The 18,274-nt window shown below is 43.0% G+C and overlaps 1 protein-coding gene across 8 annotated transcripts in view; it reads right to left on the bottom strand.

Annotated features, from left to right (window-relative positions):
- The window catches only part of MTUS1 (microtubule associated scaffold protein 1), a 186,478-nt gene that overhangs the window by 9,737 nt on the left and 158,467 nt on the right, over window positions 1-18,274 (bottom strand). For all 8 annotated transcript variants that reach the window (XM_059882221.1, XM_015460846.3, XM_005225980.5 and 5 more), the window contains one exon: window positions 951-1,165. In XM_059882221.1, the coding sequence (XP_059738204.1) occupies window positions 951-1,165 (215 nt within the window). The remainder of the gene's footprint in view (window positions 1-950; window positions 1,166-18,274) is intronic.

Genomic DNA, 18,274 nt, shown 5'->3' with positions numbered 1-18,274 from the left:
GAGGAGCCTGGCGGGCCACAGTCCATGGGGTCGCAAAAAGTCGGACACGATTGAGAGACTAACACTACTATAACTGGAGTACAACCTTTAAAAATTATGAATCACTATAGGAGATCAGCCCTGGGATTTCTTTGGAAGGAATGATGCTAAAGCTGAAACTGCAGTACTTCGGCCACCTCATGCGAAGAGTTGACTCATTGGAAGAGACTCTGATGCTGGGAGGGATTGGGGGCAGGAGGAGAAGGGGACGACAGAGGATGAGATGGCTGGATGGCATCACTGACTCAATGGACGTGAGTCTTGGTGAACTTCGGGAGTTGGTGATGGACAGGGAGGCCTGGCGTGCTGTGATTCATGGGGTCACAAAGAGTCGGACAAGACTGAGCGACTGATCTGATCTGATATTGTAATTCTGTAACTTATATAGTGGCTTCCCTGGTGGCTCAGTCAGTAAAGAGTCTGCCCACAATGCAGGAGACCTAGGTTTGATCCCTGGGTTGTTGGGAAGATCCCCTGGAGAAGAAAATGGCAACCCACTCCAGTATTATTGCCTGCAGAATCCCATGGATGAGCCTGGTGGCCTACATGTCCATGGGGTCACTCATGACTAAGTGACTAACTTTCACTTTCAACCTTTAAAAATTGTGAATCACTATATTGTAATTCTGTAACTTATATAATCTTATACAGCTATATTTCAATTAAAAAAATTTTAAAGGGTTATTTAAATTCTATCTTTTTTCTTTCAATCTTTCACTCAACATACATACATTGCTTTGATCATAAAAATTTACTTTAAAAATTGTTTCATTTATTTAAATCATAATGAAATTCATCAAGGGACATCCAACAAAGAGAAGGTCATCACAGGAAGACCCTCATCAGACAACAGTTAGAATTCAAATTAACAGCAATGGCCAAGCACACGCTCAGGTTCGAAAAGTACAAACCTGCTCCTGCAATTGAGTTTTGTATTTCTCTGCTTCTTCTATGTAGATGTTCTGAAGCTTTTCACATTCCCCGGTGTAAAATTCTTTAAGCCGATTCTCCAGCTCTGTTAGATCAGTCTGGTGCTGCTGGTTTAGCTTCTGGACAAATCCTTCATAAGCTATTTGCAACTCATTCCTGGCTTTTTCTAACTTCTCACAGGTGGTTGAAACGGTGACTGAAAAGAGATGGAAAAAGGAAAGGGAAGATGACACTCAGCCTGCTAAACGGCCTACATTCGTAACATTCACACACAGCTGTGATGACTCGGAAAGCAGTACTCAATTCTCGGGACCAGATTCTCAACCATAACAGTGCAGAAGTGAAGGGTAAAGTGAAGGGAAGGCGAGGAAATGGTCTCTGGCAGCAAAAGGCCAACTGTCTATCAAGCAGTAAGAGAAGTCCTTGGGCAGAGCCAGGTTCCCAAGTGAAGAGCACCCTTACGTGTGGTGACCAATCAGTGCACGGGCCTCAAGGAGAAGAGGCTCTGATTGGCTGAGGTGTCTAAGGCCAGCCCCTAGGGGAGGCAGCAGAGACAGAGAAGAAACAGAGCCGGTAAGACCACAAAGAAGAAACAGACTTTAAGTTTGTATCTGATTGGAGCCAATTTAGACTCATTATGAAAAATAAAAGATTATATGGAACACAAATCATCAGAACATAAAAACCTTAGAGAAAACACATTGAAAAGCTACACTACAATGTGAATAAATTGAAAGGTTAACATTTTAAACAGGCAAAGTAATTTGATAAACGTAATTTAAAATCAGGTCATTCTAACCTTTCACTACCACTACCCAGAACAGAATTATTAACAGTACCTTGCAGAACTTGCACATGAATAAATAGCCACACATGCTATAATAAATCCTGAAAGAAATGGGAGAAAACACTTGCAAACAAAGCAACTAATAAGGGGTTAATCTCCAAAATACAGAAATAGCTCATGCAGTTCAATATCAAGTGAACCCAATCAAAACATAGGCAGAAGAGTCAAATAGACATTCTCCAAAGAAAACATACAGATGGCCAACACACACATGAAAAGATGCTCAACATCACTAATTATTCAGTTCAGTTCAGTCTCTCAGTTGTGTCTGACTCTTTGTGACCCCATGGACTGCAGCACACCAGGCCTCCTTGTCCATCACCAACTCCTAGAGCTTACTCAAACTCATGTCCATTGAGTGGGTGATGCCACCCAACCATCTCATCCTCTGTCGTCCCCTTCTCCTCCTGCCCTCAATCTTTCCCAGCATCAGGGTCTTTTCAAATGAGTCAGCTCTTTGCATCAGGTAGCCAAAGTATTGGAGTTTCAGCTTCAACATCAGTCCTTCCAGTGAACACCCAGGACTGATTTCCTTTAGGATGGACTGGTTGGATCTCCTTGCAGTCCAAGGGACTCTCAAGAGTCTTCTCCAACACCACAGTTCAAAAGCATCAATTTTTCGGCACTCAGCTTTCTTCATAGTCCAACTCTCACATCCATACATGACTACTGGAAAAACCATAGCTTTGACTAGATGGACCTTTGTTGGAAAAGTAATGTCTCTGCTTTTTAATATGCTGTCTAGGTTGGTCATAGCTTTTCTTACAAGGAGCAAGCGTCTTTTAATTTCATGGCTGCAGTCACCATCTGCAGTGATTTTGGAGCCCCCCAAAATAAAGTCTCTCACTCTTTCCATTGTTTCTCCATCTATTTGCCATGAAGCGATGGGAATGGGACCAGATGCCATGATCTTAGTTTTCCATGAGGTATCACCTCACACCAGTCAGAATGGCCATCATCAAAAAAATCTGCAGACAGTAAATGCTAGAGAGGGTGTGGAGAAAAGGGAACCTCCTACACTGTTGATGAGAATGTAAAATGGTACAACCACCATACAGAACTGTATGGATATTTCTTAAAAAAACAAACCAAAAAAAAAAACAAAAAAAAACCCTAAAAATATTACTACCATATGACCCAGAATATACCCAGGGAAAACCATAATTCAAAAAGATACACACAGCCCAGTGTTCACTGCAGCACTATTTACAGTATCCACACACAGAAGCAGCCTAAGTATCCTCTGACAGAGGAGTGGATAAAGAAGCTGTGGTATATATATAGAATGGAATATTACTCAGCAGTTAAAAAGAACAAAACCATTTGCAGCAACCTGGATGGACCTAGACATTGTCATACTGAGGGAAGCCAGACACAGAAAGACAAACATCATGTAATATCACTTATATGTGGATCTACAAAAAAACGGGAGGGGTACAAATATTTACAAACTAGAAGCAGAGTCATAGATATAGAAAACAAATTTTTGGTTACTTGGAGGAAAGGAGATACATTTGGAGATTGGGATTAACACATATACACTACCATATATCAAACAGGTAACTAGTCATCTCTACTCCAATAAAAAGTTTAAAAAATCATTTCAAGGGAAGTTTGGACTTTTCCAGCCTTCCTTTCCCTACTAGATACGGGGAAAGATGTGCTACCGTACCCTTAAGGAGGATGTACATTCTTCACATCCCAGAGTGCCCACAGACTCTTACAAAACAGGTACTGATAAGTCTGTTATAAAGTAACCCTTACCTCTATTTTGGTAAGGAATATGTATTTCTGGAGTAGTGGAAGGAAAAAGATTATTTCATGGAGAAAAAGAGGTTTACATCAATGATTATTCTACCTAAGTAAAGGGAAATTGGCTGGCTCCTGGGATGAATTTTGGACAATCATGTAGACTTGTTTTCTTGGGAATATGCCACATGGCAGTAGAAATTCCAGCCCTTGTCCCACATCAGTATTCCTCCAGAGGTAAAATAAGTCATGCTGAAATAATGACAAGCATGTGTGTGTTCTCAGTCCCGTCTGACCCTTTGCGACCCCATGGTCTGTAGCTCACCAGGTTCCTCTGTCCCTGGAATTTTCCAGGCAAGAATAGTGGAGTGGGTTGTCATTTCCTCCTCCTGGGAATCTTCCCGACTCAGAGATCACACCCATGTCTCTTGCATCTTCTGCATTGACAGGTGGGTTCTTTACCACTGGGCCACTAGGGAACCTTTCAATGACAGGCATACTGTCTGCTAAAGAGAACCCTAAAAATTCAAGTAAGCCCACAAATATTTACTGAAGGGGAAAGGAAACAGGAATAGCAAAAACAAAGTGAGAACTACTAACGATATTAAGGGTGAAAACTATTCCACATGAGCAATGATGAGGCTGCACAGTGCCCCTCGGGAGCTAGAACATTGGCGAGGCAGAAAAGTTGGAGAGAAGAGTCAAAAAGGTAGATGGAGATCAGACTATATAGACCATTGACATCACTGACAATCACGCCTTGGGACTAAATTTGGGAAGTGGTTTTTTTCTTTAAAAGAATTTACGAAAAGATAATGGTCATGCTAATTGCTACAGAACGCCCTTCTCAGATCGCTAATTATCAAAGGACAAAGAAGTGATTCAGGGAGACAAATGTGAGCCAAAGAACTAAAAGCTGAGTTGGCCAAAAAGCTCATTTGGGTTTTTGGTAAGATCTTATGGAAAAACCAACACAGACTTGTTGGCCAATCCAATAGTCATTTCTGCTGCCTTTCCAAAATCATACAAATCAAATTATAGGGCCACAAGCCTCCTTGTGTGAATTCCAGGTTCTTCACATGAAAGTAGGAAACAGAAACCTAAACTGCAAGCTGTCAACAAAAGCATCAAGAATAGCTTTTCTAGCAGAACTCTTGATTTTACACCTTTTGACTTAATTCCCTTGGGATTTCACGTATCAGCAAAATACAAAAGAAAACAAAACAAAAATTCTAGCTCATCTGAATGCTTGTATCTGAGATAAAATGTCTATGTGGACCAAAAACTAGAAGAGCTTCTGTGGGGAAGTTAGCAGTAACACCTGCTGGATTTCAACACATCTGCTTGTCATCAGATGACTGTCAGTCTGTTTAACTTAAAATAGATGGAAATCTTCTCACATTGGTGGCTGAACAAGGTGTTTCCTCTTTAAAAAAAAAAAAAAAAAAGCTTAAATAGTGTTTAACTTTGTTGGCCTCTGTGGGTGAGGTGAAAGAGGACAGGAGGGAAGGAAGGGGAAAGTGGAAGAAAGCCCCCGGGGGAGCGGGGCTGCGGGGCAGGCTGGGCCCCAGGTGACGTCAGCCTGCAGCTGTGGGGAGCAGCTGGTTCATAAAGCCATCTCTCACACGAAGGGCTCTGTGTTGAGTGAACTGGCCGGGGCTCCTGGGGAAGCATTTACTTGGCATAAAGACTCATGGAATACTTCTTTTCTGAAGGACAAGCATGTCAACACTGCATCAAGAGTTCTCGTGACCCCTCTACCACCGCACACTCGTGGGGGGAGTGGGGGTCTCCAGCTTCCGTCCTGTACTTCTCCCTGTACTTACTACAGGTTAGGAGCGATTCCTAGGCCACCTGGGCTCTCACTCCTGTAAGAGCCTGTCCCTTCCCTGCTCATTCTCCAGGATTCCTTTCATGGTAAGTCAATCACCCAACACAGTCAAAGCAAACATAAATCTCTCAGAATCTGGACTAAGCAAGGAGTTTTTGCACAGGTTTAGGCGATACTGTTTTCATGGAGTTACTGCACAGACAGAAAATCCACGCAGTGCAAAGTGGTCCTTCTGTCCTTCCTGGTGGCTCAGATGGTAAAGAATCTGCCTGCAATGCAGGAGACCCGGGTTTGATCCCTGGCTCTGGAAGATCCCATGGAGAAGGGAACAGTAACCCACTGCAGTATTCTTGTCTAGAGAATTCCATGGACACAGAAGCCTGGTGGGTTATAGTCCATGGGGTCACAGAGTCAGACATAACTGAGCGACTAACACTTTGGCCTCGCTGTTATAATTATTCTGTTAGGCGAGTTTTAAAAGCATGTGTGTGATGAAGGGCACCAATGAGACCACTGCCTGTAGAGAAATCGTGCATATGCTGGTAAAATGAGAAAGCCCTTGCAGCAATCTACTCATTAAAACGAGAAACAAATTCTTCAGCATCAAGAAACAAAGAAAGAAACTGACTCACTTACAAGATGGGCCCTAGAACATGTCACCACATTACAAGCTGGAAGTTGACATTTTCAACCTGAGATGAACCAGGCCAGAGAAGAACCCAAGGCCAATGACAGGACAGGAAAAACAGAGAGACACTCCCCTGACAGTTTAACACATGGAAAACTATTTCAGAAATGGTGAAAAGCTTGAAATCTTCCCTTTTAAGTTATCTGGATGCCATCTAGAAAAGGCACGATGCCAGAAATACCTTTGACAACAGAGCTGGTTTCATCACGGTCCTTTAGCCCTTTACCCCGAGGGGTAAAGTCCAGCTGTCACCTAATTGGTCCTGGAGGCCTTATCTAAGAGGAAGAGGTCAGGCCTGTATTATTTCCATCTCATGGAGGCCAATTGCCCTTTGGTGACTGATGAATGTACTGTTTACAGAGAAAAACATTACACAACCATGGCTCTAAATTGTTAGTATTCTTTGGAAATGATACAGAGGTTTTCTTAGTTTTTGTATCCGAGCAGCAGGCTTCATCTTGAGACAACTGGAAATATTTTAATTCTCAGGAACACAAATAAGATGTCTTAATTGACAACAGTAAAATACTTATCTGAGCCATACCGCTTAGCTCCTGTGTGATTTGCGCAAAACACTTAAGCCTTCTAAACCTGAATTTCCTTATTTTTAAGATGGAGATAATACGCCTGTGTTCCCTGCACAATTAAATAAAATATACATGGGAGCACCTGGCCAGGTGCCTAACTACAGTAAGCATGCCACAAATGTTACTGTTACTAGCATTGCAGAAGTCCACCAATTCAAATGGGCTTGAAGAGTCCTCAAAGACAGACACTCTTGAGGGGTATTGGACAGACTGTGATAGTTACAAAGTAGCATTGCTTGTCTAGTATTCAAAGAAGACAGACAGAAACACACACCCCCCACACCCCCCGGATAGGGTGTGCACCCACTTCAGAAGTTCACTTTCTTATATGATTGTTCTTGACATTATATGCCATAGAATTTCCCCAACTTTTAGGTAATTTTATCTAAATTGGGCATAAAATATGAAAGAGAAAAAGGGGAAAGAAAACTGGGGCGGAGGTAGGGTCACTCTGAAGATCACACAGTTTTATGATGCCCTGTAGATACCGTGACAGAAAGAACAAACAGGAAAGCGAGATGATGTCACCCTCTGGCCGTGGGCCCGCACCTTCTCTAGATGCTTCCAGCAGGCCTGTTGTGGCTGCTGCCCCTTCCCTGAGCTGAGTTCCTCTCTCTGCCCCACCCAGCAGGGACAGGAGATGCTTGGTCCAGCCTTTCCTGCCTCCTCCAGGTCTCTCTCTGGCCACCTCATCTGTTAGATCGATACAAAGGGTACAAACAGTACCAAGAGTTCCTGTATACCCCTCACCTCACTTCCCCAGATGTTCAGTTCAGTTCAGTCGCTCAGTCGTGTCGGACTCTTTGCGACCCCATGAATCACAGCACGCCAGGCCTCCCTGTCCATCACCAACTCCCGGAGTTCATTCAGAATCACGTCCATCGAGTCAGTGATGCAATCCAGCCATCTCATCCTCTGTCGTCCCCTTCTCCTCCTGCCCCCAATCCCTCCCAGCATCACAGTCTTTTCCAATGAGTCAACTCTTCGCATGAGGTGGCCAAAGTACTGGAGTTTCAGCTTCAGCATCATTCCTTCCAAAGAACACCCAGGGCTGATCTCCTTCAGAATGGACTGGTTGGATCTCCTTGCAGTCCAAAGGACTCTCAAGAGTCTTCTCCAACACAGTTCAAAAGCATCAATTCTTCGGTGCTCAGCCTTCTTCACAGTCCAACTCTCACATCCATACATGACCACAGGAAAAACCATAGCCTTGACTAGACGGACCTTTGTTGGCAAAGTAATGTCTCTGCTTTTGAATATGCTATCTAGGTTGGTCATAACTTTCCTTCCAAGGAGTAAGCGTCTTTTAATTTCATGGCTGCAGTCACCATCTGCAGTGATTTTGGAGCCCAGAAAAATAAAGTCTGACATTGTTTCCACTGTTTCCCCATCTATTTGCCATGAAGTGATGGGACCGGATGCCATGATCTTCATTTTCTGAATGTTGAGCTTTAAGCCAATTTTTCCACTCTACACTTTCACTTTCATCAAGAGGCTCTTTAGTTCCTCTTCACTTTCTGCCATAAGGGTGGTGTCATCTGCATATCTGAGGTTATTGATATTTCTCCCAGCAGTCTTGATTCCAGCTTGTGTTTCTTCCAGTCCAGCATTTCTCATGATGTACTCTGCATATAGGTTAAATAAGCAGGGTGACAACATACAGCCTTGATGTACTCCTTTTCCTATTTTGAACCAGTCTGTTGTTCCATGTCCAGTTCTAACTGTTGCTTCCTGACCTGCATACAGATTTATCAAAAGGCAGGTCAGGTGGTCTGGTATTCCCATCTCTTTCAGAATTTTCCACAGTTTCTTGTGATCCACATAGTCAAAGGCTTTGGCATAGTCAATAAAGCAGAAATAGATGTTTTTCTGGAACTCTCTTGCTTTTTCCATGATCCAGCAGATGTTGGCAATTTGATCTCTGGTTCCTGTGCCTTTTCTAAAACCAGCTTGAACATCTGGAAGTTCATGGTTCATGTATTGCTGAAGCCTGGCTTGGAGAATTTTGAGCATTACTTTACTAGCCTGTGAGATAAGTGCAATTGGGCAGTAGTTTGAGCATTCTTTGGCATTGCCTGTCTTTAGGATTAGAATGAAAACTGACCTTTTCCAGTCCTGTGGCCACTGCTGAGTTTTCCAAATTTGCTGGCATATTGAGTGTAGCACTTTCACAGCATCATCTTTCAGGATTTGAAATAGCTCAACTGGAATTCCATCACCTCCACTAGCTTTGTTCGTAGTGATGCTTTCTAAGGCCCACTTGACTTCACATTCCAGGATGTCTGGCTCTAGATGAGTGATTACACCATCGTGATTATCTGGGCCATGAAAATCTTTTCTGTACAGTTCTTCTGTGTATTCTTGCCCCCTCTTAATATCTTCTGCTTCTGTTAGGTCCATAACATTTCTGTCCTTTATCGAGCCCATATTTGCATGAAATGTTCCCTTGGTATCTCTCATTTTCTTGAAGAGATGTCTAGTCTTTCCCATTCTGTTGTTTTCCTCTATTTCTTTGCATTGATCGCTGAGGAAGGCCTTCTTATCTCTTCTTGCTATTCTTTGGAACTCTGCATTCAGATGCTTATATCTTTCCTTTTCTCCTTTGCTTTTGCTTCTCTTCTTTTCACAGCTATTTGTAAGGCCTCCCCAGACAGCCATTTTGCTTTTTTGTGTTTCCCCAGATGTTACCATCTTATTAAATACAGGACATTCATCAAATGTAAGGTTTTAACATTGGAGCAATTACTGTTAACTCTGCTACAGACTTTATTCTAATTTCACCGGTTTTTCCACTAATGCCCCTGTTTTTAAGAATGAACATTTGTAGAATAATTTTAGATGTTCAGAGAACCTGCAGGGATAGACTAGTTCCCAGAGACCTCTCTCCTAGTTTCCCCTAACGCTGACGTCATATATTATGACAGAACATTGGTCAAAACTAACCTGGTGGCTCAGATGGTAAAGAATCTGCCTGCAGTGCAGGAGACCCAGGTTCCACCCCTAGATCTGGAAGATCCCCTGGAGAAGGAAAGGGCAACCCACTCCAATATTCTTGCCTGGAGAATTCCAGGGACAGAGGAGCCTGGAAGGCTACAGTCCAAAGAGTCGGACACAACTGAGGGACTAACACAAGAAACCAACACTGGCACATGATTAACTAAACTCCAAGCTGTGTCCTTTTTTTCTGTTCCAGGCTCCAACCCCAGACAGCACACTGCATTTACCCGTCACATCTCCTTCATCTTCTCCAGGCTGTGAATGTGTCTTTCCCTGCCTTTCATCATCTTGACAAGTTTGAAGAGTCAGGCATTTTACAGAATGTCCCTCAGTTTGGGCTTGTCTGACATTTTTTTCTACATATTCCTCTGACCCAGAAATTCCAGTAATAAGAATTTATTTTACTGACATACTCCCACACCTACAAAATGAGGGACATACGAGGCTCTTTACTAGAGCATTTTTTAAATAAGAGCAAAACATGACAAATAACTGAATGACCGCCATGAAGAAATTGGTTGAATTAATTATTCCATTATAATATAATGGACGAATTCTCAAAATAATTTCACCACTGTTTAAAGAAGGACTGAGGAAGTTCGCTGTGTACTGATCTTTCAGAAATGCAAAGCAGAAAACAAGGTGTAGAACAGAATGTATAATACACTACCACTTGTGTATAAAAAGAAGAGAAACATTTATCTTAGCCTACTTCCCTGTACCCCAGCCCCAGAACCATCAATGGGGACATGGGCTTCTGTCATAGTAGCACGATTATTTCACTGCATCATTCTTTGAAGGGAAATCTGCTCATGATACCCTTCTACGACAAGTGACAATGATGGTAACTCTCTTAGACTAGGGTTTAATCTGCTTAAAATTGGAGATTACCAAGTAGCCCTTTTTAAAAAGTAATATGCTACTTAGTGGAGAGGCTGGTGTCCACAGAACTACAGAAGGGCAGGGACCTACCCCATCAACAACTGGCATGTCCAGTTTTCTGCAGATCGGCTCCCTGATGTGCCAGGTAGTACTAAATATCCCCTGCTCTGCTAACCTGAGAGTTTGGTGAGGACAGAGTGAAAGACTGTTCTATTGTGTAGAGTGAGTCTTCACAGACTGTCTGCAGAAAGATCATCTAACTCATGAAAGCCCCAAGTTTTGCTCCCCAAAGGCACTGCTTTTTCACAAGACCAAAAAATCTGGCAGCTATGTGGGAAAGACAAAGGTCTGTCTCTAAATTTCAAAATTAGCTAACAAAGAGCTTTCAGATTGCTCTTGGAATGATATGAATTGACAAGAACCGATTTCAGAAGGCTTCCACAAATCACATACAACTTACTAGGAATTTCCTTTCACAAACTGCCTGCACCATCAAATCCATTCTCCCATACATAATACCACCTTCCCTTTAAAACTCAGTTTACCCTTTACCAAGTGCTTTCAAACTTATTTCAGGTAATATAATCATGTCTTGAGTTAATAACACAGGCATTATCTGAAATCTCACTCTACTAGACCAGAGAGGGAATGGACGTGGCAAGACTGGGTCTAGAACTCAATCCACTCAGCCCTTTTCAGTGCAGGTCCTGGAGCACAGAACATGGAACCTGAACCCAGTGGCTATTTTCTCAACTTGAAATGCATTAAAAGAGAAGGTCATTCATTCATACAACGGACAACTCAGAGGATAAAGGCTTAATTCTCAAGTGGAAGCAAGAGGGTCTGCAAGGTAGGGTAGGTTAAAAACAACAACAACATTCCCCCCCGCCCCGCACACTGATTAGTCCCGATGAAATCTGATTTGCATGCAGGATGATGGTCTGGCCCAGTCATAGATCTTAGTAGAGAGGTGCCAGCTGGGCCTCCATGGAGCCTGGGGCTCTCCCTGCCAATAAATGTTTGAAAAGACTCTGCTGTTTTTCAACTGTCTCACTGGCCAACAACATGCCGCAAAACAGATGCTCTCATCATCACACTAGCAAACATTCCATGGACCAATCAAAACATTTTAGGCTTGAAAAGTGGATCTGAGTCAAAAGTCTGGCTGAATATAACCAGCATAAATGTTCCAAGCTTCAGGCCCAAGGCAAGTGAGTTAAGACTTTAAGGAAATCACATTTCAGTCAAAAGAATAAAGGTTCTTTTATTCTAACAAAAGAATAAATCAATATAAGTGTTAATAAAAAGCTGAGTCTGATACTATTCTGCCTGTCCTCCCTGATATTTTCAGGGGTCAAAGTTCAAAGGGGCAGGTCAAAGTTACTGATCTACAAATTATTTGGAAGCCTAAATATGAGAATGAACTCGGTTCAGTTGGAGCTCTCAGGTATTATTCTCTTACTGTGCTCACTTAAGTCTTACATATATATTACATTAAATAAACAACATCCTGGAAGCTAGTGCGCTGTCAGAGTGTGGTCCAGGGAGCACTTGCATCAAGTCACCGGGATGATCATCTCAAATGGACTCCTCCATCCCAAGCCACCCAAGTCAGAACTGGAAATCTGCTTTTTAACCTGGCCTATTTTATTACATAGTGAAGTTTGAGAACCACTGTTCCAGACAAATTATTTAAATCAGGAAAAACTGGACATATCAGAACTAAACAAGGAAAAGTGAGGAAAAAGACCAGGACAAGGAGGAAGACTCAAGAGGCTTTCAGAACAGACATGCTTGGTAAATACTGTGCATTGTTACAGGTAAAAGAACATAACCATTCATTTACTGAGACAGCCAGCCAAGTCTAAGTTCAGGACAGACAGACATGGATAGAAAAAGAGCAAGCCATGTATGAGACAGAATCCACTCCATCTTCAACCAACTCAGTGAGATAAAGATTTCTGTTTTGGATCACTCATTATTAGAGAAATGCAAATCAAAACTACAATGAGGAATAACCTCCCATCTGTCAGAATGGCCACCATGAAAAAAATCCAGAAACAATAAATTCTGGAGAGGGTATAGAGAAAAGGGAACCCTTGTGCACTGTTGGTAGGAATGAAAATTGATATAGCCATTATGGAAGACAGTATGGAGATTCCTTAAAAAATAAGGAATAAAACCACCAAATGCTGCAACAATCCCACTACTGGGCATATACCCTCAGGAAACCAAAATTTAAAAAGACACATGTACCCCAATGTTCACTGCAGCACTATATACAATAGCTAGGACATGGAAGCAACTTAGATGTCTACTGACAGATGACTGGGTAAAGAAGCTGTGGTACATATACACAATGGAGTAAGACTCAGCCATAAAAAGGAATGAATCTGAGTCAATGCTAATGTGGTAGGTGAACCTAGGGGCTATTATACAGAGTGAAGTAAGTCGAAAACCATTGTATATTAACACATATGTAAGAATCTAGAAAGATGGTACTAAGGAACCTATTTGCAGGGCAGCAGTGGAGACGCAGACACAGGGAACAGACTTATAGACATGGGCAGGCGGGTAGGAAGGAGAAGGTGGGACGAATGGAGACTAGCATGGAACCACAGACTAACATATGTAAAATAGAGAGCCAGTGGGAATGTGCAGTGTGACCAGGGAACTCAAACTGGGGCCCTGTAACAATCTAAAGGAGTGGGATGGGGTGTGAGGTGGGAGGGAGGCTCACAAGGGAGAAGCCACATGTATACTCATGGCTGATCCATGTTGATGTATGGCAGAAACCAACACAATATGGTAATTATCCTTCAATTAAATAAATTTTTAAAAAGGAATTCTGTTTTGGCATACTGTTGGTTTTCACTATATATATTAATATATTTTTCATTAAAACCCATTTCAAAAATTACTTCTGGAATCCTGCAACTCTAAAGTGACTTAAAGTGGAGAAGACTCTTGAGAGTCCCTTGGACTGCAAGGAGATCCAACCAGTCTATCCTAAGGGAAATTGGTCCAGGTGTTCACTGGAAGGACTGATGCTGAAGCTGAAACTCCAATACTTTGGCCACCTGATGCCAAGTGCTAACTCATTTCAAAAGACCCTGATGTTGGGAAAGATTGAGGGCAAGAAGAGAGGGGATGGCAGAGGATAAGATGGTTAGATGGCATCACCGACTCAATGGACATGAGTTTGGGTAAACTCCAGGAGTTGGTGATGGACAGGGAGGCCTGGCATGCTGCGGTTCATGGGGTCCCAAAGAGTCGGATACAACTGAGCAACTGAACTGAACTGAAAGTGACTTAACTGTCAAAGAGTTTTAAAATTATTCTAAATATACAACCTTGCTAAACCACGACTATACACAAAACTGTGTCAGCGAAGAGCTGACTCATTGGAAAAGACCCTGATGCTGGGAGAGATTGAAGGTAGGAAGAGAAGGGGACGACAGAGGATGAAATGGCTGGATGGCATTACTGACTCAATGGACATGAGTTTGAGCAAGCTCCAGGAGTTGGTAATGGACAGGGAGGTCTGGCGTGCTGCAGTCCATGGGGTCACAAAGAGTCGGACACGACTGAGTGACTGAACTGAACTGTACACAAAACTAGTAAAAGAATTAACACATTCCATACAGGTGTGAGGGATACTCAAGTTCACAGACACAGTCAAGCGTTGACTAGACAATGTGTACAGTGCTTTAGGCAGAGCCAAGTCCCTTTTCCCTAGGACATAACAAGATTTTCCATCTAATAATGCTTCTTGAACTCTTGACTTGAATAAAAAGATTCCAAAAGTAATTATCAATGCAGACTGGTGGTTTATAGCCAATGATTTCCCAATCTTTCAAATATTTGGTTGCACCATGGTTTCTTTTTTGTGATTGACAGGTGTTTGGTGGTCTAGTCCTCCTGGGTTTTTATCCAGGGGCTTTGCTTTTTAATACTACCTTAAGAAAGTTACATAACTGTTAAACCTCAATTTCTTCTTTCTCCCTTTTTTTCTTTCTATAAAATGCAAACCTGTAGATTTAGAGATGAACACTGATATTATGAAAGAGTAGGCACTCAATAAATGCTGTTGCCAAACCTATCATTTTTACACACAGAAGGCAAAGTCAACTAGTCTTTTATGCCATTGTTATGAGAACCCAGGAATCTCTGGTGAATTAAGTGTTAAAATCTCATTTGTATCATGACATAAAAACAATCAGAACAAGATGTGAGTTAGCTATTATTTCTGATGGTTAAAGAATAATTGTGAAATACAAACTAACCTTTATTAATTTAGATTAAAAATGTGATTCCATTCATTAAGGTTAATAAAACAATAGGAACCACAGAGGATCATAATTATGGCTCCCCATTACACCAACATGACCCTGGAAAGAATCAGAATGACACATTTAGTCCCTATCTCAGAGGCCAAATGTTTGCTGTGGATTATGTAGACCATTAAATTGAACTGTAATTTATTTCAAGGGCTGACATTTTCAAAATGACCTGATTAACTGGGATTGTCAAGCATAATGTAAAATGTTTCCAAGAGAATTACAGCTCATCTTACATTATAACTTATTTTTAACAGTTTATAGGAAGATATCTATGTACAGAAACCATTGCTGCTGCTGCTGCTGCTAAGTCGCTTCAGTTGTGTCCGACTCTGTGCGGCCCCATAGACGGCAGCCCACCAGCCTCCCCCATCCCTGGGATTCTCCAGGCAAGAATACTGGAGTGGGTTGCCATTTCCTTCTCTAATACATGAAAGTGAAAAGTGAAAATGAAGTCGCTCAGTCGTGTCCGACTTTTCGTGACCCCATGGACTGCAGCCTACCAGGCTCCTCCGTCCATGGGATTTTCCAGGCAAGAGTATTGGAGTGGGGTGCCATTGCCTTCTCCGCAGAAACCATTAAGTATTAGCATATTATAAGGATAAAACCCACTTTCCTTAGCTCCCATCCTCAGCAATGAAGTCATTCATTCATTTTCTGAGTCAATGTACTAAGCATCAGAAGTACTAAGTGCCAGACACATGGTACTAGCTGACAGAGCTACACAGATGAAGGACACACTGACCTTGCCCTTGAGGTGCTCACAGCTCCGGACTATGCCAGCTATAAATAAATACTTTTAAGAGGTACCTTGAAGAGTATTCATGGGGTTGCAAAGAGTCGGACACGACTGAGCAACTAAACTGAACTGAACTGAAGAGTACAGTCAGTCAGTCAGTTCAGGTGCTCATTCGTGTCTGACTCTTTGTGACCCCATCGACTGTAGCACACCAGGCTTCACTGTCCATCACCAACTCCCGGAGTCCACTCAAACTCATGTCCATCGAGGCGGTGATGCCATCCAACCATCTCATCCTCTGTTGTCCCCTTCTCCTCCTGCCTTCAATATTTCCCAGCATCAGGGTCTTTTCAAATGAGTCAGCTCTTTGCATCAGGTGGCCAAAGTATTAGAGTTTCAGCTTCAATATCAGTCCTTCCTATGAATATTCAGGACTGATTTCCTTTAGGATGGACTGGTTGGATCTCCTTGCAGTCCAAGGGACTCTCAAGAGTCTGCTCCAACACCAACAGTTCAAAAGTATCAATTCTTCGGAGTTCAGCTTCCTTTATAGTTCAATTCTCACATCCATACATAACTACTGGAAAAACCATAGCCTTGACTAGACGAACCTTTTTTGACAAGGTAATGTCTCTGCTTTTTAATATGCTGTCTAGTGTGGTCATAACTTTCCTTCCAAGGAGTAAGCGTCTTTTAATTTCATGGCTGCAGTCACCATCTGCAGTGATTTTGGAGCCCCAAAAAGTCTGCCACTGTTTCCACTGTTTCCCCATCCATTTGCCATGAAGTGATGGGACTGGATGCCATAATCTTAGTTTTCTGAATGTTGAGCTTTTAGCCAACTTTTTCATTCTCCTCTTTCACTTACACGAAGAGGCTCTAGTTCTTTTTCGCTTTCTGCCGTAAGGGTGGTGTCATCTGCATATCTGAGGTTATTGATATTTCTCCCAGAAATCTTGATTCCAGCTTGTACTTCTTCCAGCCCAGCGTTTCTCATGATGTACTCTGCATATAGGTTAAATAAGCAGGGTGACAATATACAGCCTTGACGTACTCCTTTTCCTATTTGGAACCAGTCTGTTGTTCCATGTCCAGTTCTAACAGTTGCTTTCTGACCTGCATACAGGTTTTTCAAGAGGCTGGTCAGGTGGTCTGGTATTCCCATCTTTTGAAGAATCTTCCAGTTTGTTGTGATCCACACAGTCAAAGGCTTTGGCATAGTCAATGAAGCAGAAATAGATGTTTTTCTGGAACTTTCTTGTGTTTTCAATGATCCAGCGGATGTTGGCAATTTGATCTCTGGTTCCTCTGCCTTTTCTAAAACCAGCTTGAACATCAGGAAGTTCATGGTTCATGTATTGCTGAAGCCTGGCTTGGAGAATTTTGAGCATTACTGTGCTAGCATGTGAGATGAGTACAATTGTGAGGTAGTTTGAGCATTCTTTGGCATTGCCTTTCTTGGGATTGGAATGAAAACTGACCTTTTCCAGTCCTGTGGCCAGTGCTGAGTTTTCCAAATTTGCTGGCATATTGAGTGTGGCACTTTCACAGCATCATCTTTTAGGATTTGAAATAGCTCAGCTGGAACTCCATCACCTCCCCCTCCTTCTTTACCATCTGAGCACAAGAAGCCCAGGAATACTGGAGTGGGTAGCCTATCCCTTCTCCACCAGATCTTCCCAACCCAGGAATTGAACCGGGGTGTCCTGCATTGTGGTCGAGAGGAGATACCCAACATCCAAGGTCAGAAAAACCCCGGTAAGATGGTAGGCACTGGAGCAGCTGTGAGGAGATACCCCACGTCCACGGGCAAAGGAGAAGCCCCAGCAAGGCGGTAGGAGGAGCAAATTTGCGTTTAGAATCAAACCCCATTCCTGCCAGAGATGCTCAGAGGGCTCAGACAAACCTTTTGCGCACCAGGACCCAGGGAGCCCACAGAGACTGAGACAAAACTGTTTGAGCGTCTCCTGTGGAGGTCCGAGTCGGCAGTGGTCTGCCGCAGGGACAGAGGCTCTGGTGTGGGTGTGGCATAAGCCCTCTTGGAGGAGGTTGCCATTAACCCCACCATAGAGCTGCCAGACTTACATAGGACTGGGAAATAGACTCTTGGAGGGCTCAACAGAACCTTGTGCACCAGGACCCAGGAGAAAGGAACAGTGGCCCCACAGGAGACTTGCCTGTGGGTGTTCAGGAGTCTCCAGCGAAGGCGTGGGTCAGCGTTGGCCTGCTGCAGGGTTGGGGGCACAGACTGCAGCAGTACATACAGGGGATCTGTTGAGGGAGGTCACCATTATCATCATTACCTCCACCATAGTTTGGCCCCAGGTTGGAGAAGACTCTTGAGAGTCCCTTGGACTGCAAGATCCAACCAGTCCATCCTAAAGGAGATCAGTCCTGGGATTTCTTTGGAAGGACTGATGCTAAAGCTGAAACTCCAGTACTTTGGCCATCTCATGTGAAGAGTTGACTCATTGGAAAAGACTCTGATGCTGGGAGGGATTGGGGGCAGGAGGAGAAGGGGATGACAGAGGATGAGATGGCTGGATGGCATCACCGACTCGATGAACGTGAGTCTGAGTGAACTCCGGCAGATGGTGATGGACAGGGAGGCCTGGTGTGCTGCAATTCATGGGGTCCCAAAGAGT

This window comes from Bos taurus, chromosome 27 (assembly GCF_002263795.3).
Source record: "Bos taurus isolate L1 Dominette 01449 registration number 42190680 breed Hereford chromosome 27, ARS-UCD2.0, whole genome shotgun sequence".
NCBI classification, from domain to species: Eukaryota; Metazoa; Chordata; class Mammalia; order Artiodactyla; family Bovidae; genus Bos; species Bos taurus.
The sequence above is the reverse complement of the archived record's forward strand: the minus strand, read 5'-3'. Positions and strand labels throughout refer to the sequence as shown.